The sequence below is a fragment of the Neoarius graeffei genome, chromosome 27, assembly GCF_027579695.1.
Source record: "Neoarius graeffei isolate fNeoGra1 chromosome 27, fNeoGra1.pri, whole genome shotgun sequence".
NCBI classification, from domain to species: domain Eukaryota; kingdom Metazoa; phylum Chordata; class Actinopteri; order Siluriformes; family Ariidae; genus Neoarius; species Neoarius graeffei.
The window spans coordinates 23517826-23541529 of NC_083595.1; the positions used below are offsets into that span (position 1 = coordinate 23517826).

Here is a 23704-nt window from a genome sequence, read left to right on the forward strand (position 1 = left end):
GAATATCTGGAAGACTGGGAGGGCTACGGACCAGAGGAACAAAGCTGGGTAGGAGCCAAAGACATTCTAGATCCACTGCTCACACATGAGTTTCACTCACAGCACCCCTACAAGCCTGCACCAAGGGGGAGAGGGAGCCCCAGGAAAAATGTAGCTCCCAGAGGGAGCTCCTTGGGGGGAGTGGTCTGTCAGTAATAGTGTTGAGTGATGGTGCTAACTAAACTACAAACATGGCTTCTCGGAACTACAACACCCAAGAAGCACAGCGCCCCCTGTCACTGGCTTATTGAAGTCACCTGTCTCTCATAATCAGCTACGCTACTTTAACCTCTCTCTCACACACACTCACTGTGAAGTATCGTTCTGAGTTTACCCAGTCATTCCAAGCCTTATCTATTCTGCCTGTTTTCCTGTGTTTCTGACCCTCACTACTGTTATTTCCAACTACATCTCTAGTCTGCCCTATATTGCTCTGTTTGCCAATTGACCGACCCTTGCCTGCCTTTGACTGCTCTTCTAGTTTTGTGATTTGGCTACATCTTCAGTTTGCTTCCCCGCTCTCCCCTGCATATACATCCAATACAGTAAGTGCCTGCAACCTGGCAAGAACTTAATAATAAATATAATAACTTTGATATTTGTGAGTTGTGATTTCTAGTACTATAACAATTTAAAAGTAAAAAAAAAAAAGATTCACAGACTCTTGCCTATGCTTTGTGGACACCTGGGTTTCCTGGACCCCACTTTGAGAATCGCTGGTGTTGAGGATGTGTTATTGTTATGTTAATGAACATGCTTATCTTTCTTGCTCCAAATTGCTATAGCTTTGGTGTTTCTGCTTTTTATTTTCTATGAAATGCAACATTTCTGTCATTCATATTTGCCCGGAAGCAAGTGGTTCTTGTAATTACTGATAATGCTGAGTGTTTTTCTTTCTGTTGTCTGATTCTTCCTTGAGTAAAGTCCTTCAGTTTGCCTCAGGATGCTGTACCTTTTTGCTAAATTTCGTGTTTCTGTAAGCCATCATTTTTGTATACAGTGCTGATGTGCTTTTTGGGTTCAGATTTTCCTCTTAAGAAGTTAACGTCCTGTAGAATTAGTATACCTTTAACATCTAACATGGATATTTCTCGCAACTGATTTTGAATAAGAGAAACAGTTTGCAAAGGGTTCCTTTGCACCCCCCTACTGACCTTTGAGTCTCTATCATTTGATATTCCACAGAAGGACGATTTAATTAGAAATGGTAAACACAATAAGAGAATAAATAAATACAGCGATAAACAATTCTAAAATTACAAACCTCTTAATGTTTAATTTTTATCCAGTTTCAAATGAAAATTTCCAGATGCTCAGCTCAAGCTTGCACTGTAATAAAATCCTTTTTCACATATTTCACATTGTGAAATATAAATAACCAGCTCACCCCATTTACAGGCTCATATTTCACCATTTCGTCTTGCCCCTGTATATATAACTGATTATTACACTTTTGGGAGGAAAATAAAACACAAGCGATGAGTCTATAATTGTTAATTACCTCCACCAATTTTGTTGGAGGAGGTCATGTTTTCACCTCCGTTTGTTTTTTCCCCAGCGTAACTCAAAACATATTGAATGGATTTTGATGAAATTTTGAGGAAAGGTGAGCCATGGGGGCCAATGAAAAATTTTAGATTTTGATGCAAATCAGAATATGCAACTTGGCGGAGGTATGCACTCTACCAAGTGCCCTTCTGGTTTTCAGTGTTTACTGAATGCATTAAAGACAGCACTTGGCTTTGAGGTTCATTTAGCTTACAACCCTTTAGGTCATGCAGATCCATTCACCCACTTTATTAGCTCACCAGCTGTAGGCGATGAGCTATTGCCATCACGTGGCGTCTGCCGTCCATCTACAATTCGCAAAAATTGCTACTCCTCCCTGAGTTTTCAATGGATTTAATCAGTCTGCACAATAGTTACTCCTTGGTTGTTGTGGTTTTTTCTTTTCATTAAGATGTTGCTAATTAGGCCGATTAACGAGCTTTTAGGAAAATTGCTATTCCTTCAAGTTTTTTGAGGATTTTGATTCTGATTGTTTTATTTGGAAGGTTTAATTAGTGTGTACAAAAGTTACTCTTTGGTTTTGTGATTTTTCTCATTAGCAAGTTGCTAATTAGGGTGATTAACAGACTTTCAGGAGAATCATTACTCCTTCCTGAGTTTTTAATGCATTTTGATTAGATCTTCCAAACAAGACAATCAGTGTGCACAATAGTTACTCCCTGGTTTTGTGATTGGTAAGGCCATGTGAGCTACTGTGTCGCTGACACTCTGGTTGTTGTATTGTTGGTGCCTTCTGGTGGGTTACTGTTCAAAATGAAAACCAAATGTTTATCACACTTTTACTGGATTGACAATTTTTTCATTATTCTTAATTTTTGCAAACTTGGTCATTTTATGTGGACTGATAATATCTTTAATTTGTCTATGGTTTGCTTTTTCTGCTACATTTACAGTGATTTGTTTAAAGGATATATGCAGAACCTTTATTTTTATATACATTTCTGAGTGGATAGTATTTCCATCCTTGACTCTTGTATGCTGCAGAAATTTAAAAAATATATATTTTTGAGAGTTAAAATCAACCGCAAAGTTGGCATTTGAGCTGCCCCGCTGAGCTAGCCATCCCTGAGTGCGTGACGTCACAGCGGTAACCAGTTTTAAGGCCAAGGCCTTTTACAGCTATAGACCAAAGTCATATAAATAAAAATTTATGGTCAAAGTAAGAAATTCCATTATGGTCTGAGCTGTCGTATCCGACAGATCTCCTTTCTCTCAGTGTTCCTGGTTGAGGGTTGCATGTTTTCTGCGGTGACTGATCAGTCCTATTTGGGAACGGCAGTGTCGTTGACAGTCAGGGCAGGCAAAGTCGGTACTGCTTGGAGGAGTTTGGTTTTGTCTGGCATGGCGGGCTAAACGGAATTCCTGGAGCATTTCGATGCGTCGATGCTCAAATTTCTCAACACCAACATGACAGATGGATCGCCACTCTGGACGGTTTAGAGCCTGACTCTCCCAGGTTTCAATAGGTATTTCACATACTTTCAGGTTGGATTTCAAGACATCCTTGAACCTCTTGTGTTGTCCTCCTCGTGAACGCTGTCCACTGACTAACTCTCCATAGAAAAGCACCTTCGGTATTCTGCTATCCTCCATGCGGGCGAGATGTCCAGCCCATCGGAATTGGCCTTTGATGAGGAGTGCTTCAATACCTTCTATTTCACAGCGCTCAAGTACTGTAGTGTTTGGTACTCTGTCCTTCCAGGAGATGCCACAGATTTTGCGGAGGCATCTAAGGTGGAATTGGTCAAATTTTTTCACATGGCGACGATACCAGGTCCAAGATTCACTTCCCGTACAGGAGAGTAAATAGCACAACTGTTCTATACACACCAAGCTTTGTGCTGAGGCGAATACCATGATCAGACCATAGTCTGTGCTGCAACCGTCCAAAGCTGACACTTGCTTTGCTAATTCGGGAAATGATCTCATCATCTATACAGGCATTCTGTGAGAGGAAGCCACCCAAATAGCAGAACTTCTGCACAACCTTTAACTGATCATCACCGATCTTAATGACTGGGTCCACAGGTGGGCTGCCTGGTTTTGACTGAACCATCACTTCAGTTTTTTTATACTGATAGTAAGACCATAGCATGTAGCTGCTCTAGCGAAATCATTGAGAATGCTCTGTAGGTCCTCCTCTGTGTGAGCAATCAGTGCGCAGTCATCTGCAAAGAGTAATTCTCGTAGAAGTAGTAGAGACACCTTTGTCTTGGCTTTCAGACGCTGGAGGTTGAAAATGCCACCGTCGCTTCTGAACCTGATCATGACTCCTTTGTTGCAGTCCTTAAAGGCATTGTTGGGGTTCACCCAGAAAGAGACCCCGAGATTCCTTCGTGAGCCCCCTCGGATCCGGGACGAATGATAGAACGAGAGAAACAGACAAGGGAACACCTGAGTTGTTCACATGCCAGTTTATTCGCACAGTCACTTCGTCAAAGATGAAAGATTACAAACACCTTTTATAACAAATCATAATCTCTCCAAATGGCTATTGTGTCTGTCAAATGTGTGTGTGTTTGTATGTGACCTCAGAGAGGTGTGTGTGTGTGTGTGTGTGTGTGTGTGTCTGTCTATGGGAGGGTGTGAGTGAGTGACATCATTTTGATATCTGTGTCTATGTGCTAGGTCAGCAAATCACATCTTAATTCCATATGTATGTGTGTGAAAGAAACCTTCAATAATAAGCAAAATAATATTTCAGCAATTCAGCAATTTCATTTACGTATGTCAAAGCGCGTGAGATGTTTTTACGACAATGTTTTAAACAAAGACTATGTTTGGTCTAACAAAGAAGTGTTCTTCTCCACTGGACGAAGGTCAGGCTACACAGGAACAGTTTAAAATCACTGCCATAGTATATGCAATAGTCCAAAATAATAAAGGATCTTAAAAAGCTCTAAAATATACTATAAATAATATATACTATAATATATACTATAATATATAATATAAGAGTCTTAACTCTTTGTTCAGCAATAAGGCTACCATTACATCCAACATTAAAGTGTGTGTGTGGGTCGATCTGACACTAAAACAGACCTTGGTGGGTCCTTCAGACACTTCTCTGTTCAAAATACACATTTCATAAACAAAATGTTCCCAAACAATGTCCAGCCGAGACAGAAGGTCATTTTTAACTGAACCTTAAGTTAACTCTTAATTTTGTCACCATTTTAATAATAATACTTATAAGAATAATAAGAATAATACTTATATAACCCTAACAATCCCCCCCTTTGATAATAGTATCACTATTATCAAATCCTATTATCACCTCATGATCATATATGTGATTACATCGAGAATTAATCCTGAGTTAATCTTTGCCCTTCTTGACGTATATTGGTGCTCAGAGGGCGGGCATGCCCAATCAGCCCTCGTCCCACCTCACCGGAGCTTAGAGAAACTCAAAACCTCTTAATTCCCAGATACACGCTACTTCCTTCAGAGTAATTTGTTCTAAAACAGTGAGGGGAAAAATGAAATTAGAAGGCATATCGACCTATAGTGAGAACAGAGTCCTGTAAGAATAGAGTTTCAGAGCATGGAGATGTGTAATAATAGTAGAAAACGGCATCAGATGAAAGACATAACACATTCGTGTGGTGTGCGCTTGTGCAGTCCAGTTAGCGAAGTTAGTCCAGAAGATGTTGTCTCGAAGTCCAGCTCGAGCGGGTAACCCTGCTCCGAGCAATGAAGTGGTCCAGAAGGCTCGGGCGGGTAACCCTGCCCCGAGCAAAGATGAAGCCGTCACGAAGGCTTGGGCGGGTAGCCCTGCCCCGAGCAACAATGAAGTCACGAAACCCGTGATGAGGACTGTCATGGTTGTAGTGAGGATGATTGGTTCCAAACGGGGCGCAAGATCTCTTCCCCTCTTTGTTCACAACGTCTTGAGGATTCTCAGTCGAATCTGTGTAGAGCTCAGAAATAGAGAGAGAGAGAGAAAACTGGCCAGAGGGAGACTAGATAGGGACACAAAGTGTTAATAGCAGCAAACTTGTTATTGTAACACAACTTTGTTATGGAGCCTTCTTCAATCGAGTGGCATGGATCCACTGTGGAAAAAGATCAGTTAAAACAGCAGCAAAAGTAATGGCGACTATGTCTGCAGGCCCATTATATTGTTTTTCCAATTGTCCAAATCATTACTTTAAAAAGTCATCACACCAGCACCTGTCTCCCACGTGAAAGGGGTGTGTGGTGGAGATAATATTGTATTATTGACCTTGGTACAAATTTTATGCAACTTATCTATAAGGGCTGCAGAATACTCATCCATATGCATTTTCAAATCAGAGGGAGCCGGAGTTCCCTTCTTCCAGGGGAAGTCTTTATTTCCAAAAATAATTTCTTGGTGTCACACGAATTTCAGCCAGAATGAATTATGGATTACAGAAGCAAACCTTTGTCCTGCATGACCTTAATTAATTTGTCTTTCAATGTTCGATTAGTACGTTCTACGATACCAGAGGATTGAGGAATGTGAAAACACCAGTTTAGTTTAGAGATACTTACAAAGGTTTTGTGTGACTTTTGAGGTGAAAGGGGTACCCTTGTCTGAGTCTATGGCATTTGAAACCTCATAACTATAATTTATTTTATTGTTTGTAATAAATAAATAATTTATTTTATTATAAAATAAATAAATAATTTATTTTATTGTTATTTTATTGTTTGTTTTTCTTTTTTACTGTCCAGTGTTCTTAGGTACCTTCAAAGGCACTTATAAATAAAATGTATCATTATTATTATTATTATAACTACCGTAGGTATCAAAACGAGAAACTACCTTCGTGTTCTCTCGAGAACAGGGAAAAACTTCTACCCATTTAGAGAATTTGTCCACAATCAAGATGACAAAAATCAAATGAAAAAGAAAAAAAAAAAGCGTATGTCTCATGCAGAATATCAGGCTGATATTGATTGAACACACAATAACCACAGAGGTGTGATATTATAAATTATAAAACAAGAACCGTCTGAGGGTTTAGAACAAAAACCACCAATAAAGATCCCTAGAGACCCCTATTACTGATAAATTAATTTAATGGGTCTGTAAATTTTGCAACACCTGTTTAACTTGATGTGACGAGTGCAAGATCAATGGGTGAGACAAAAACCAATTTTTCCGCATCTAAAACCATCAAAGCACATGCGGAGACAGCCCCCAGACACACAGGTAAGCCTTGAGCAACAATGTCTAATGTTTTGGATAAAAACGCACAATGATGCATTTCCCCCCTCACGCTCCCCAGAGGCCGTGCCCCGGTGTCCACAGGCATAGAGGTGGAAGGGCTTGAAGTGAGCAGGTGACCCAGGGGCGGAACAAAGGGTGCTTCTGAGGGAGTGATAAGCGACCACCATAGCGTCAGTCCAGGTCAAAGGATGTTGCAGTGGAGGAGGTTTTGTGTCTAGAATGACAGCCTTGAGAAAGTTCAAAACTTCAAAAGTTCAAATACTTAAGTGTCCATACAATATTGCAGCTTGGTTCTGGAAACCCTAAACCCCTTATGCACCAGATGTTGGAGCGGCGCAAGTGTCAGTGTCTTGGCAGATTTCTGGTGACTCAGCAGACACCAGAACACACAGACCACAGAGTCCCGAGGGAGGGAGAAGGTCACAGAGCGCATTATGAATTACAGCTGAAAAAAAAACAGCAGGAGAGTCAAATGAAACCTTGAGTCCAAACGCTATCTCCTCATGTGCGTGGGAAAAAAAGGCAGAACAGAGATCATTAATGGCAGGAACCTGTGATATTACAGAAGAAACAATCAATTCATTAATCTTACGTAAATCTTGTGTAAAGTGTCTCACCACGCCTTGCTCGAGAAGAGACTGTAGGATGACATGGATCCAGAGAGAGAGGTACTGCTTATTATAAACAGGATGCACATGAATAGTTTCATGTCAATTTAAGTTCCAGGTTGCAGTGCAACAAAATGCGGAAAGGTTCAAGGACAATGAGTACTTATACAAGCCAATGTATCATAATCATGATAATTTATGAAGTTTTTTTCTTAATGGTTAAACAAAGATAAACCCAAGTCTCCGATTTATAAACAAAAAGTTATTCAAGTAAACGTTTGTTAACTGTTTCTTGCTGAAAAAAAAAAATTATGGTTAACTAAATACATTAAAAGCCTAACCATTCCATATCCTCTGTGGTTTTTAAAGGCAAAAGTATGGAGGTTTAAAACTCAGCAAACAGTTAATCAGAGCATTTCATATCAATAGTTCGAAATTAGGAGGAACATGGTTAAGCTTAGCCTCATAAGTAGCAATAAGTTTAAAGAAAGATAAGGAGATAAAAAAAACAGGGCAAATTGAAATGACAAACAATTTCACTGAATGTAATTTGAATGAAATTGAATAGCTGATAAGCACTCTTTGTTGGATTCGATATGTGACAGAGACTGAAAATACATTTTTAATTCAATTAACAGTATTAATGAGAATTGGTTGTCTTGGACATTTCAACTTTATGTATATGGAATTTACCTAATAATATAAATAGATTACTTATTACATTTATTATTGTGAGAAAGTGCCAAAAATAATGATTTTCTCTGCTCATTGCAGATTTCTGTGGCTGTCCTTGCCTGCTATTCTTGCATGAGTTGTTTATATTATAGCTATCTGTAACAGTCTGGGAGCCCTTATCTCAATGTTCACTGAGAAAAGAGACAAAGCATATTGCTACGGAACAATTATTCAAAATATTATTTATAATAGGACGACAATTATTCAAAAAATGTCAAAAATGAAGTAAAAAGCGGGTTAGCTCGCTGTTGAACTAATTTCATGCTTCCCAGACAAGTCCACATTTCGCTAAAACGCGTCAGAAACAGGAGTATATAGGATATTTAAAGGTTAGAATTACATATGATTAATAAAAATACCACTACACCAGCGGCGGTGAGAGCGCCGAATCCTAACCACTAGACCACCACACGATCAGTTTAAAATAGATCAACATTAAACATTAGGTTAAACATTAAACTTTTCGGCATTTCCATTCACACGTAGGGTAAATATATTTGATGCCTTTTATTATGCCTTTAAACAGGAAGTGGTATAATACTCAATATTTTAAAAATGATTCCTGATAAATATCTTCAAATCTGAAAGTGATATTTGATTTGGCTGAATTAATCAAACTCTAAGCCTTAAATATATTTCTTCTGTTTTTACCATGTCTGTTTAATTTAAGTGAATGTTTTAAAAATGGTTTTTGTGTTGTATTTGCTTGTACAGTTATTTCATTATTTAAGGTCTGAACGCATAGAATTACTGCCCAAATCTGATGAGACGAGAGCTTTGCCCTAAAGAGCTGCTTTTTTCTTTTATCCAGTGCGCATGCCCAGTTCACAAGCATCATGGGAACTGGAGTTCTCATAATTTTGAAAACTTAGTATTCATCATTTATAAGATCTAGACATGAAACTGCATTAATAGCTGCACTATTAATTATTAAAACGCATTAATAGTCTTGTAGAGTGCTCGCGGACCTGTTCAGAGATCACCTCGCAGACCACTCGTGACCTTCCTGATAACCTTCCAGTTACAAGTTTCAGACTATCAACACAATGAATATAAAATAAAATGTAGATGATCTACTCACCAAACGCTGAAACTAATTGATTAAGAAGCAGATTTTTCCTCTGATGATGTTAAGGGGAAGAGGATCTCTTCTCTTGGGTTTCAGTGATGAGATTCACAAACGATTCGGATCTTTTTCGGGACGAAACATAAATGACTCGATCGAGCGAATCGATACAGACGCATCAACGGCATTTGTTGAGTTCATGCACACGTAATGGTTTGAGGAAAGTTCATACTTTAATTTCATGCAGCATGAGAGTGTGATTATTGTTTACAATTTTGGAGCATTGCAGAAAAGATGATGCTAAACAGTAAAGGGGCCATGACACATCCCTGCTTGATTCCATTTATCACTGGGAATGCTTCTGATGTGGTCCCGAAGTCAGATACACGGGCCATCATACCTTCATGAAAAGAGCGAATGATCTTGACTACTCTTGATGGACATCCAATCTTTAGAAGTAACTTCCAGAGCCCTTCACGACTGACAGAGTCGAAGGCTTTGGTGAGATCTACAAACACTATAAACAGGTCTAGGTTTTGTTCCCTGCATTTTTCCTGGACTTGTCTGGCTGCAAATAGCATGTCTGTTGTGCCTCTACCAGATCTAAAGCCGCATTGACTCTCTGGAAGCATACTGTCAAGATGAGCGGTGAGACGATTGACGATCACTCTGGCAAGAATCTTGCCAGCAGTGCTAAGCAGTGATATGCCATGATGGTTGTCGCATATACGTCTATCGCCTTTATTCTTATAGAGGTGAATTATCAAAGCGTCTTTGAAGTCCTGTGGAACTTCACCTTCTGTCCAGAGTTCCTTGAAAAGCTGTGTTAGTTCGTATGCAAGCTTCTCTCCGCCATATTTGTACACTTCTGGAGGGATACCATCCTCACCTGGTGCTTTGCCACTAGAAAGCTGTTTAATAGCCTTGATTATTTCATCAGCAGTTGGTAATTGATCAAGCTCTTCAATCACTGGGCTTTGCGGCATTTCTGCAATCGCCTCTTCAGATATTGTTGACTGGCGGTTAAGCAACTGATTGAAGTGCTGTGCCCATCTCTCAGTAATGAGTGAGGGTTCTTTGATCACAGTGCGCCCATCAAGGTCAAATAGTGGGCTAGCTCCTCTGGATGAAGGTCCATAGACAGCCTTGAGTTCACTAAAAAACTTCTTGGAATTCTTTGTATCAGCAGCTTCCTGTAGTTTTCTTGTCCTGACTCGCCACCAGTTGTCCTTCATCTCAAGGCCTTTTACAGCTATAGACCAAAGTCATATAAATAAAAATTTATGGTCAAAGTAAGAAATTCCATTACCGACTTGCTGAACTAAGACTGATTTGACTTCATTGATTGTGGGTTGATTCTCATTAAAACAGGATAGGTGTCATAACTTATGCAACATGTACATGCATGCATTTTCACTGATAAAACGTAAAAGGCTAATTAAATAATCAGATGAACTGAGACAATCACATTCTGAAGCAAATTAAATAATCTTATACTGGTAACTTAAATACACACAATACAAGTTACATGTATTAATCTAAATGCAGGTAAACAACTTTTTTTTTTTAATCCAAATGAGAGTCGGAGTTTACCCGTCTGTGTTCTCACTTCTTGAAGGCCGATCTTGTGGCCGATTGTTTTGAAACAATCTAACTTTCAGTTGTTCGTTCAGTTCTCTGTTCATTCACTTCTTCCACGTAAGGGCGAGATGGCAGCGATATCCAGTGGAGAAAATCAGACGGCTGGTTCACTCATTCTCCATACTGACTACTCCACCATTACTGCTCGGCTCAGGCAATTACTAAAACCCGGGACGGGATGTCACTGGTTTTAGCAACAACCGCGGGGAGGTCACTGCCCGAGCGATATGTCCTGTCCTGGGTTTTACCAACAACCCTCGGCTCACGCTCTGGGAGGACTGGTGCAACTAAACTCGCTTTACTTTAAAAAAATAATAATAATAAAAAATACTTTCCTTTTCTTGTAGTTTTATTTAATTGTTGATGCTGCACCCTCTTTCAATATGGGCTTATAGCCAATGCTCCTCAACAGATCAGAGGTTTTGTATGAGTCTTCAGTAAAATGTGCAGAGCAGAGGAGAGACCACTTCGTAGGCACCCACTGTGCCAGTGAACTTCTCGCAAAACGCATCCAAACCTTTACAGTTTGAACATTCTTGGGCCATGAATGCAATGTAAATCCACCTTCTGTCATGTTGCTGTACAGGCTAGCAACACATCTACGTGGCATGGTGATCAGTTAGCTCAAAATGGAGGATCAGAGTTGCAGTCAGCTCTGTGTTTTAGTATAGCGGAAATGGTGATGAGACCGATAGACTTCCTATATGAGTCACTTTAATCGCAAAAATTACTATATTAGATTTATCGTTAAAGCTTAAAACTATTCCTATGTCATTCTTAAGGTCTCAAGGCATTTATAAATGAAAGTGAGGCTATGGCTCTGCGTATATGCTTTAAGTATTCACTCCCCGAAACAACTTGCATTACAACCTGCAAATGAATTGGTCTTAATTGGCATTATATTTCATGAATTTTTTGATCGCTTCTCTGATTAATGCCATTCTTACCCGATCACTGTCGTTTGATGGCTAGCCTCCTCTAGGCAGAGCCATAATTTTATGCCATATTCTTTCCATTTTGTTATTAATGAATCTAACGATGCTTAATGGGTGTTCAAACCAGCTTCTTTTGAGAACCAAATCCTGATTGGCACTTTTTTGCTTTGCTAGCTCCTATGTGTTTACGTATGTTCTGTAACAAACTCTGCAACCTCCCAGAAACATGTGTAATTATGTTGAGCTCATATGACACTGAATGTTTGCAGGTCAGCTCCATTCCTCTAATCATGTGACTTCTGATGGCACGTGGCTACACCAGAACTAATTTCAGAATTTCAGTGCTACAGGGAGAATACTTCTGCAATCCCAACTTCTGTTTTATATTTGTAAATTTGCAAACTAAACTGATTTTTTTTCATCCCACTTCAATATCATGGGCAGTTTTTGTAGATTCATAACAAAGTTCTCATTTAAGTCCATTTCAGTTCCAGACTATAAAGCTACAAATGTGGAAATGTTAAAGTGGGAGTGAATACTTATGCAAGCCAGTGTATACTGACATAACCAGTGTAGATGAAGGAAAATGCAACATAACCACTCTTTGCACTGCCTTGTTTGGAAAGTGTGAAATCAAGTGTTACAGATTGTGCTGTTAACTGCAGCAGATGCGCTACATAACCTTGTAAATCTATCTTTCTCTCTTTCTTTCACTAAACATTTGGAACAGGTAATGCCCAAAACATCTGTGGCTCCAGCAGCACTGCAGCCAATTTTGGCCTCATCTCAGCAGCCTGTGCTCCTTACTGCCAAGCTCAGCTCTGCTCTGCTGCCCTCAACAGGCCCGGTGCATCAACTCCACATTTTTAATCCCCAACCTGGCACTGCCACTGTCCCGCCTGGAACCACTAATGCCACCCAGCCATGCCCTGGCAGTGCCCAGCCTGGCTTTAACATAATCCAGCCTTGCCCCAGCATCACCATGACACTCAGCACCAACATCAGTCAGTTCAACACTAGCAGCACCAAACACAATGCACAGCTTCCCAGCATTCTCATCTCACCCCAGCCCAGCAAACCCCACGCTGTATCATCTGCTCAAGCTAATAGCGACTCTGCAAATACAGGCACACCTCCCACAGCCCGGAGCTGCGAGCCCTGCCCTAATACCCCTGTGAGTACAACATCTAAACAATGGCAAAAAAATTTTTTATATAAAAATCACACTAAACATGAACTAGACTGTAAGGTATGTGAAAATGTACAGATTTGTTAAACAGTGAATTAATCTATATAATCAGCTACTGTATCCTGCAAGGTGTGTATCGAGACTAAAAAAAAATTCAGGCAGTTTTTACTTCCAGGTGGGAGGTCAGAAGCTCACTAGACACATGAGATAACACGTGTTCACTACAACTTTATTAAATCTTAAATGACAATGAAAAATATGAAGTACCTTAGATTTGCAGATTAAACCCATTTTATACCAGAAGCGATGGTATAAAGAGAGAGACAAAACCTAATGCATAATAAAAATGATTCACATAATACAAATATTCTAAAATTGAGAAATGAAATCAGCTTGTAAAAGAACAATTATTTAGTAAAAAATAAATCTTGAGCTGAAGTGCAACCCATTGAATTTTGCATTTGGTCTGTGACACTTTTCATTTCACACAATGGAGCATTCATTTCTGTTTTTATTCACTGGATTAGTAAATAAAATGTCCAAGTATGTGTACTGTAAATATCAGTTTATTATAAACATGCAGTTTTTGTTAATCCATGTGCTGCTTCAACAGGTTGTGACAGTTTGTGTAGGTGGGTGGAGCACACAAGGACGGCAGGACAGAACTGAGTTCACAAAACTGGCTTTATTCAGCTTTTCGGCCTATGCAATCTCTCACACACACCCAGACACACGCACACACATCAGTCATCTGGATGAGGAGAGAGCTCCCTCTGCTCTCGCTCTCTCTCCTTAAATAGGGCACGGTCACTGGGAAGACACACAAACACATTAATTAATGACAGGTGTAGTGATTCTGCCACTTACCTTCCCTGACTCCGCCCTCCTGTCAAAGACCGATGCTTGACCACGCCCCCGCTGCCACATACCCCCACCGCCCGACTCAGGACGGGCGGCTGTCCGGCCTGCAGCCAACTCCCCCCCCCTTGACGGGAGAGGAAGTCCGCCACAACCATCTGCGCCCCCGGCCTGTGGATCACCTTGAAGTTAAAGGGTTGGAGTGCCAGATACCAACGGGTGATCCACGCGTTGGCATCCTTCATGCGGTGGAGCCACTGGAGGGGTGCGTGGTCTGAACAGAGGGTGAAAGGGCGTCCCAGCAGGTAGTACCAGAGGGCGAGGACCGCCCACTTGATCGCCAGGCACTCTTTCTCAATGGTGCTGTAGCGCCTCTCACGCACTGACAGCTTGCGACTAATGTATAAGACTGGGCGATCCTCCCCCTCCACCTGCTGGGACAAAACGGCCCCCAGCCCTCTGTCCGACACATCCATCTGCAACATAAAGGGGAGAGAAAAGTCAGGGGAGTGTAAAAGTGGCCCCCCACACAGTGCAGCCTTTACCTTAGAAAAAGCCCGCTGGCATTGCTCCATCCACTGGACTGGATCTGGTGCCCCCTTTTTAGTCAGATCAGTCAGCGGGCTGGTGACGTCCGAATAATTAGGTATAAACCTACGATAATAGCCAGCCAGCCCCAGGAACTGTCTCACCCCCTTTTTGGTCTTGGGCCTCGGGCAGGCCGCAATTGCTGCTGTCTTGTTAATTTGGGGACGCACCTGCCTGTTGCCCAAGTGGAAGCCCAGATACCGTACTTCCACCCGCCCAATCGCACACTTCTTCGGGTTGGCTGTGAGACCCGCTCGCCTCAGTGACCTAAGGACGGCCCTCAGATGTTCGAGGTGCCTCGGCCAGTCATTGCTATAGATAATAATGTCATCGAGGTAGGCGGCCGCGTAGGTGGCGTGGGGGCGGAGGACCCTGTCCATCAGCCGCTGAAACATAGCGGGCGCCCCAAACAGCCCAAAAGGAAGTGTGACGAATTGGTGTAAGCCAAACGGTGTGGAAAAGGCCGTTTTTTCCCAGGATAATGGAGTCAAGGGGATCTGCCAATAACCCTTTGTTAAATCCAGTGTCGAGTAAAAACGAGCCGTGCCTAGCCGATCGAGCAACAAATGATGCATGAGGCATACATGAGGCATTGGGTACGCATCGAATTTAGACACCGCGTTGACTTTTCTATAGTCCACACAGAACCGGACCGACCCGTCGGCCTTGGGTACCAAGACCACCGGGCTGCTCCAGTCACTGTGGGACTCCTCGACGATGCCCATTTCAAGCATGGCCTCGAGTTCTTCCCGAACCACTTTTTTCTTGTGCTCGGGTAATTTTTAAGGGCGGCTACGCACTACCACCCCCGGGGGCGTCTCAATGTGGTGCTCTATGAGGTTGGTGCGGCCGGGCAGGGGCGAGAACACGTCCGAAAACTCGGTCTGCAACTGGGCAACCTCTGCGAGTTGGGTCGGGGAGAGGTGGTCTCCACAGGGGACCGGAGAGGTATGCGATGCCAATGTTCCCTTTTGAACCTCCGGCCCCAGCTCCGCCTTCTCCGGAACCACCGACACCAACGCCATGGGGACCTCTTCGTTCCAGAGTTTGAGCAGGTTGAGGTGGTAAATCTGTAGCGCCCCACCCCTATCCGTTCGCCTCACCTCATAGTCAACGTCCCCAACTCGCCGTGTGACCTCAAAGGGTCCTTGCCACTTGGCGACCAATTTGGAGCTCGATGTGGGCAACAGTATGAGAACTTTATCTCCCGGTGCGAACTCCCTAAGGCGTGCACCCTTGTCGTACAGGCAGGTCTGTCATTCTTGGGCCTGCCGCAAATTCTCCTGAGTTAGGTGCGTGTGTGGAGTTTTGCGCGCAGGTCAATAACGTATTGGATTTCGTTTTTACTTGGTGAAGGTCCCTCCTCCCAGTTTTCCCGCAGCACATCTAGAATGCCGCACGGCTTACGCCCGTATAATAATTCAAATGGGGAGAACCCCGTGGAGGCTTGGGGGACCTCTCGCACTGCAAAGAGCAAGGGTTCGAGCCATTTATCCCAATTACGTGCGTCCTCACTTACGAAGTTTTTAATTATGTTCTTGAGGGTGCGATTGAACTGTTCAACTAAACCGTCCGTTTGTGAGTGATACACACTGGTGTGGATTGGCTTAATACCCAACAACCCATACAGTTCGTTCAGTGTACGTGACATAAACGAGGTGCCTTGGTCAGTCAGAATCTCTTTCAGGATTCCAACTCGGGAGATAACGCGGAAGAGTGCCTCCGCAATACTGCGTGCTGAGATATTGCAAAGAGGCACTGCTTCCGGGTAGAGGTCTGCGCGGGTCGGATTTTTCAGTCCCGCTCCCGCCCGCGCCCGCATTGTGCAGTCCCGCTCCCGCCCACGCCCGCAAAGAATTATGATTTTCGCTCCCGCCCGCGCCCACAAAAAAAATTGATTTTCAGTCCCGCTCCCGCCCGCGCCTGCCATATTTTGTCCTGCTCCCGCCTGCCATATTTTGTCCCGCTCCCGCCCGCAAATCCCGCATGATGCAGACGTTCGCGTTATTTCTCAGGAAAGTTCTTGTCTTGACACAGCGTGATGGTGCCCCGCCCCCTACTTTGAGTGGATTTGAGCATAAATATCTATAGCTCACGTTCACGTTTGTTATTATTTACCTTGTTTCTGAATTCAGCATGTAGTGTCTCTAATAATAATAATAATAATAATTAGTGCTGTCAAGCGATTAAAATATTTAATCGCGAATCGCACATTTTTATCACATGAGAAATCATTGTAATTCTCTGATCAGCATAAAAAAGTGAATGGGCTTTCTTTGTACCAATGATGTTTTTTTTTGTTTGTTTTTTTTTATTGCAAAGCAGAGCTAGTAAGAGAAGTGAATTGATTTACTGCTTGAGTTAGTCTACAACTCTAATCAGAGAGACAGGTTACACAGTGATGGTAGGCTTGACTCAATGCTATCCCAGAAATCCTTCCTGTAATATGCAAATTTGGCCGCCTCTGATTGGACAGCCAAATTTGCATATTACAGGAAGGATTTCTGGGATAGCATTGAGTCAAGCCTAACGTCACTGTGTAACCTGTCTCTCTGATTAGAGTTGTAGACTAACGCAAGCAGTAAATCACTTCACTCATGGTTCTCTTGCTATCTGGGTGTGAACTGCGAGTCATTAGAGTGATCAAAGGATTTCCCGTTAGGGTGATCAATGGTAAATTTAAGATGCCATTCCTCACTCAATCTGGCAATCTGACTCTCTCTGCAAATTTAGGCACCTTAAAATGTTTTTATTAATGCCAAATAAAATATCCAGCACAAATTATATATGATAGATATAAATTAATAATTTATAAATTTTATTTCAAACACGTTTTTAGTTAGCGGGACTGCAGCTTGTCACCACTCCCGCCCGCGCCGCATATGTGCGCTCCCACCCGCGCGCGCATATGTGCACTTCCGGTCCTGCCCGCGCCCGCAATGAGCTTTCAAATTTTGTCCCGCGCCGCACTGCTTTGCGGCGGGTCCCGCGGGACTCCCGCGGGAGTGCAGGGCTCTACTTCCGGGTATCGCGTTGCATAGTCCACCAGAACTAATATAAAGCGGTACCCTCGTGTTGACCGATCTAATGGCCCAACGAGATCCATCCCAATTCTTTCGAACAGGGTTTCGATTAACGGTAGAGGGCGCAAAGGCGCTTTTGGAATGGCTGCTGGATTTACTAACTGGCATTCGCGGCACGCCGTACACCACCTACGGACATCGCCGCGAATCCCTGGCCAATAGAACCGGGCCATTATTCGGGCTAGTGTTTTATCCTGCCCTAAGTGTCCAGCCATGGGATTAAAGTGAGCCGCCTGGAATACCAATTCCTGGCGGCTCTTCGGAGAGTCGCATGCCACAGAGTCTCATCTCGCGACTGCTCTAATGGAAAATCCGCGAGGGATTCTCCAACAGAGAGAGGAGCCGGCGGCTCCTCATTCTGACGTGGAGCTGACGTAGACGGCTCTGTGACAGCTGCTCCCGCCAACGCAACACCGGGACCTCCCCCTGTTAAATGGCAGGACCCACTCTTCACTAAATGTGTCATTAAATCCCGAAATCCCGGCCAATCAGTCCCCAAAATTATCGAGTGGGTGAGGCGAGGATTAACCGCCGCCTTTACTCTAAATTTTCCCCCTCTGAAAAAAATGTGGACCGACACCAAAGGGTAGCTGTGAACATCCCTGTGCACACACAACACTTTCACCTCCTGTGCACCCCCCAATGCCTCGTCTTGCACCAGGCTTTGGTGGATTGAGGTCTGATTACAGCCAGAATCCACCAACGCCTGATATGTATCCCCTTGGATACTCACCGGTGTGCGATACGCTCCGGCCCGATCGAGGGCGGCTCCTGGCGTGTCGGGGATCCGAACCACCGTGCCCACCTCCATTACCGAGCACTGCTGTTGGAGGTGGCCCAGCTCCCCGCAGTGCCAGCAAACTGGCCCGGGCTTCCTCTCTGCACTAGTGCTCTGTGGCTCACTCATCTGAGGGGGGGGAGAGACAGACACAGAGGGGAGACACGGGAGGGCACTGCGGGTGCGGCGGGCCGGCTGAGGCGGCGCCGGCCCCCGCCTCCGCGGTGGGGGAATGGGGCGAGGAGGAGACACATGAGGAGAGAAGAGGTCGTCTGCTGTCCTGCCGTCGGGACAGCCGCCAAATGGTCTTTTGCCAGCTCGATTGCCTGATCCAGCGACGCCGGGCGGTGGCACTGGACCCACTCTGCGGTTCCCGCTGGTAAGCGCGCGACGAACTGCCCCAGTACCACCTGGTCGAGGAGTCCCTCGGCATCGCAGTTGTCGGCCCTCAACCGCTGCCAGCAGGCGTCCCGGAGTTGCTGGCCAAACGCGAACGGCCAGCCGACTTCCTCCAAGCGCAAAGCGCAGGATCGCTGACGTTGTTGCTCAGGGGTGCGTCCCACACGCTGGAGGACAACCCGGCGAAGGTCCACGTAGGCCAGCCGGCGGTCGGCGGGGAGCTGTAGCGCGGCCAGCTGCGCCTCTCCCGTTAGCAGGGGGAGGAGGCGCGCCGTGCGCTGTTCCACCGGCCACCCCGAGGTCTCCGCTACCTGCTCAAAGAGCGTGATGAATGCCTCAGGGTCGTCCTGCGGGCCCATCTTCGTGAGGGGGGGAAGGGCCCGCGGCGGTGGAGATGGTGGACCCCGCCGACGCGAGGAGGTGCCGGAACGCCCGACGATCTTCCTGTTGCGCCAGCACCAGGGCCTCGAACCGTTGTTCTTGCTCCTTTCGGAGGGCGAGCAGCACCTGGTGCTGGCTCTGTTGGGCCGTGGTGAGGGCGTGGATCAGGTCGGCGAAGGTGGAGGACTCCATGGGGCTGTTCTCTTCCGTGCTCGGCTCCCGGGTTTCGGCACCATTGTGACAGTTTGTGTAGGTGGGTGGAGCACAGAAGGATGGCAGGACAGAACTGAGTTCACAAAACTGGCTTTATTCAGCTTTTCAGCCTATGCACTCTCTCACACACACCCAGACACACGCACACACATCAGTCATCTGGTTGAGTAGAGAGCTCCCTCTGCTCTCGCTCTCTCTCCTTAAATAGGGCGCAGTCACTGGGAAGACACACAAACACATTAATTAATGACAGGTGTAGTGATTCTGCCACTTACCGTCCCTGATTCCGCCCTCCTGTCACAGACCGATGCTTGACCACGCCCCCACTGCCACACAGATGTACAGGCTAAAATATTGAGGATACTTCGCAAATGCTCAAACTTTGCAGAATTTGCTCAAGTGTATATTGGTCACCTTCATTTCTTGTATAATAAAATGAAAATTAAGTGAATGTTTGGTTTTGCTTGTGATCTTCATGAAAAACATTTTATTATTCCCTACTGGCCAAAAGGCCCAAAAGGGAGATTATGTCATGGCGATTTCCGTCTGCCCATCCATCTCGGGAAGGGTGCTCACCTTCTGAAATCAGCTCCTCTCACAATATTTGGAGGAATTTCACGAAACTTGGCAGGATTCTTTTTTATATGTTGGTAGTATGCATATTGTAATTTCGTTCAATTGGGTCACATTTTACCAGAGTTACAGCCCTTGATTAACAAAATTATACTTTGACAATTTCATGAGTGTTTTCCTTCTGAAATCAACTCTATCAGTTTTTGGAGGAATTTAATGAAACTTGGCAAAAGGCATTGTTATATGTCGGTAGTACGCATATTGTTATTTTGTTCAATTCGATCACATTTTACCAGAGTTGTGGCCATTGATTAACAACCTTGTACTTTGGCAATTTCATAAAGGTGTTCTTGCCTTCTGACATCAACTCCTCTCACAATTTTTGGATGAATTTCTCGAAGCTTGGCAAAAGGCCTTGCTATATGACGGTAATATGCATATTGTGACCTTAATTCCGTTTGTAAAAATTTTACCAGAGTTTTGACCCTTAATTAAATAACTTGTACTTTTGACAATTTCATGAGTGTGTACGTTCTTCTGAAATCAATTCCTCTCACAATTTGTGGAGGAATTTCACTAAACTTGGCAAAAGGCTTTGTTATATGAAAGTTATACTCATTGAAATTTCATTTAATTTGGGCAAATTTTTACCAGAGTTATGCCCTTGATTATTAACAAACTTGTACTTTGATGAAATTGCCAATGTGTGCTTGCTTTCTGAAATCAACTTCCCTCACAATTTTTATCCCCCACTGGCTGAAAGGCCCAAAGGGGGATTATGTCGTGGCAGTGTCCTTCCACCTGTCTCAGGAAGGGTACTCACCTTGAAATCAACTCCTCTCACAAATTTTGGAGGAATTTCAGAAAACTTGACAGGATTCTTTGTTATATGTCAGTAATATGCATATGCACCAAACTGAGACTGTGGCTCAGATCATCAGCCAGTTGTTATATCAACAAAAAACAAACTCAAGAAAGTGACTAAAGTACACAAAGCAAAGAGCTGGAATCTTGATCAGTTGAGGATGGATAAAGTAAAATTCAAAGAAGTGAGTGACAACAAATTGAAATCAATTGAGAAGGACCTAGCAACACTAACATCAAATCAGCTGTGGAATGAAATAAAGAATCAAATAGTGGAGGTTGCAGACAGTATATGCGGGAAGAAAACATCAGAGAAAAACAGCTTTGGATGACAACAGCGATCTTGGAGAAGATGGAACACCACAGAAAGATGAAAGATAAGATCAGTCAAGAAGATTACAAAAAACTGAATCAGAATATCCAGAGAAAGTGCAGAATTGGTACCCCTCAGCCCTCCCGGACATCTGTCACTCCCGTCTCACCCGCAGAGCCATCAGCATCGCTGGTGACACCTCCCACCCTTCACACTCACTCTTTAGCCTCCTGCCCTCAGGAAAAAGGTACCGGAGCCTCCGGGCCCGCTCCACAAGATTACTAAATAGCTTCATCCACCAGGCTGTCAGGATGCTGAACTCTGTCCACTACCTACCCCCTACCCCTGGTCTGTAACACATTCACACAAGAAACTCTGGCTACATCCACACGACAACGGCAACGAGATGTTATTTAAAAATATATCGCGTCCAAATGGGCAACAATCAGTAAAATATCAGGTCCATATGGCAACGCAACGCTTGCTGAAAACGATGCAATACACATGCCACACCTCTAGGGACGCTGTAAGACGGTCCCTTCGGAGACACCAGAACAATAGAAGTAAGGACGCATGCACATAAACTATTATGCGCGAGACTTCATATTAGCCACAAAGTCAGGAAAATCTGTTTGTAAAATTACATTATAATGACCAAATACAATGAAAAGTATTTTTCCAGTCTCACCTGTGAAAGGTAATCCCATGTGATCTCGTTTGGACGGCAAACCTGTTGGTACAGTTAAACGCAGCTAATCTTTATTCTCCGCTTTGACCGCTCCAAAATGGCGGCGAGGATGACATGATTCTATGCGGAAGGCGGCGTCTTTAATGGTCCGGAATAAATTGAATGATGCACGTTGATGGATTAATTTGTTGTTTCTCACCTGTGAAAGGTAATCCCATATGATCTCGTTTGGACGGTAAACCTGTTAGTACAGTTAAACGCAGCACATGAATCTTTATTCTCCGCTTTGACCTATCCAATATGGCGACGAGGATGACGTATGATTCTACGCGGAAGGCGGCGTCTTTAATGGTCCGGAATAAATTGAATGATACACGTTGATGGATTAATTTCTTCTACACCCTTTTTGAGGAATGTATTGTAGGACTTAAACCCACATCTGAAGAGGTGAGATCGCTCCTTTTTTTTTCCCTATTTTTGCTGGCGGGATTGACTCTGCCCTAAGGGCAGAGTCTCTCTCTCTCTCTCTCTCTCTCTCTCTCTCTCACTTTGCACCATTACACAATAAATATTCACAGTGAAAATATTTTGTAAGCGCGTTTCATGAGCCAAGTTATAGGATTTGTTGACAACTCGCATCGAGTTCGTTACACTTCTACCCGGCGTGAAGCACTGACAGTCATGTGGTTGTGACATCATCGTAAACAAATCCGTTCTACTCATCCAGACGACTTCACAACGGCAACGTTGCCAGATCTTTCCACTCTGGAACCCGTTCTCAAAAAGATTGCATTTTGGGCACCCAAAACGCCGGTGCCGTGTGGACGCCAGGCCTAAACGATAAGCAATTGTATCGGAGTCACCTGAATCCGTTGCCATGTGGACAGGGCCTCTATCTCATCCGTTTGCACATCACACTACAATCATTTGCATAACTGTTGTAGCTGCTGCTATTGCTCATTTGCACTACTGTTCATATACACCTCATAAGCTACTCTTCTAAGTACCTTCTCTGTTACAGATATTGTACTGTATTTGCACTACTGCTGTTTTGTACATTGTTTGATTTTAGAGTGTATTTTTACCTATATTATCTATATTTATAAATATTATATATATAGTTTTTCTTAATATAAATATTTTATCTGTTTTTACAAGTAAGGTGAGAGAGAAACGGCATTTTGATTCTCCTATATGTCCTGGATATATAGTGAATTGACAATAAAAAAATCTTTGAAAAGCAAAGGAAAGTTACTTGTAGCAGCTGTGTGAGGAGCTAGAAACCCTTAACCGAATAATCTTGATACACTGACACCAGCCTCAGTCCACTCCTCGTGAAGCTCTCCCAAGTTCTTGAATCAACTTTTCTTGACAATCCTCTCAAGACTGCGGCCATCCCTGTTGCTTGTGCACCTTTTCCAGCCACCCTTTTCAGCAATGACCTTTTGTGGCTTACCCTCCTTGTGGAGGGCATCAGTGATCATCTTCTGGACAACAGTCAAGTCAGCAGTCTTCCCCTTGATTGTGGTTGTGTGTACTGAACTAGACCGAGAGATACACTGTGTACATAGTGCATCTCAAAAAATTAGAATATTGTGAAAAAGTTCAATATTTTCCATCAGTTATTTAAGAAAGTGAAAATGTTATACATGATAGACTCATTATACATAAACAAATGTTTCAAGCATTTTTCTATTTTAATTTTAATCAGTATGGCATACAGTACAAAAACATTAAAAAAAATCTCAAAATATTCGAATATTTCATTTTGAGTTTGAGTAAAACAGTATGAAAACGGTGTATCTCTTGGTCTAGTTCAGTACACACAACCACAATCATGGGAAACACTGCTGACTTGACTGTTGTCAAGATGATGATCACTGATGCCCTCCATAAGGAGGGTAAGCCACAAAAGGTCATTGCTGAAAAGGGTGGCTGGAAAAGGTGCACAAGCAACAGGGATGGCCGCAGTCTTGAGAGGACT

The 23704-nt window shown here is 43.4% G+C and overlaps 1 protein-coding gene across 4 annotated transcripts in view; it reads left to right on the forward strand.

Annotated features, from left to right (window-relative positions):
• Window positions 1-23704, forward strand: part of phf21aa (PHD finger protein 21Aa) — a 217397-nt gene that overhangs the window by 152536 nt on the left and 41157 nt on the right. For all 4 annotated transcript variants that reach the window (XR_009651772.1, XM_060911884.1, XM_060911883.1 and 1 more), the window contains exon 8: window positions 12524-12967. Coding sequence is in view for 3 of the 4 variants with exons in the window: in XM_060911884.1 (XP_060767867.1) it covers window positions 12524-12967 (444 nt within the window). In the remaining variant the exon portion in view is untranslated. The remainder of the gene's footprint in view (window positions 1-12523; window positions 12968-23704) is intronic.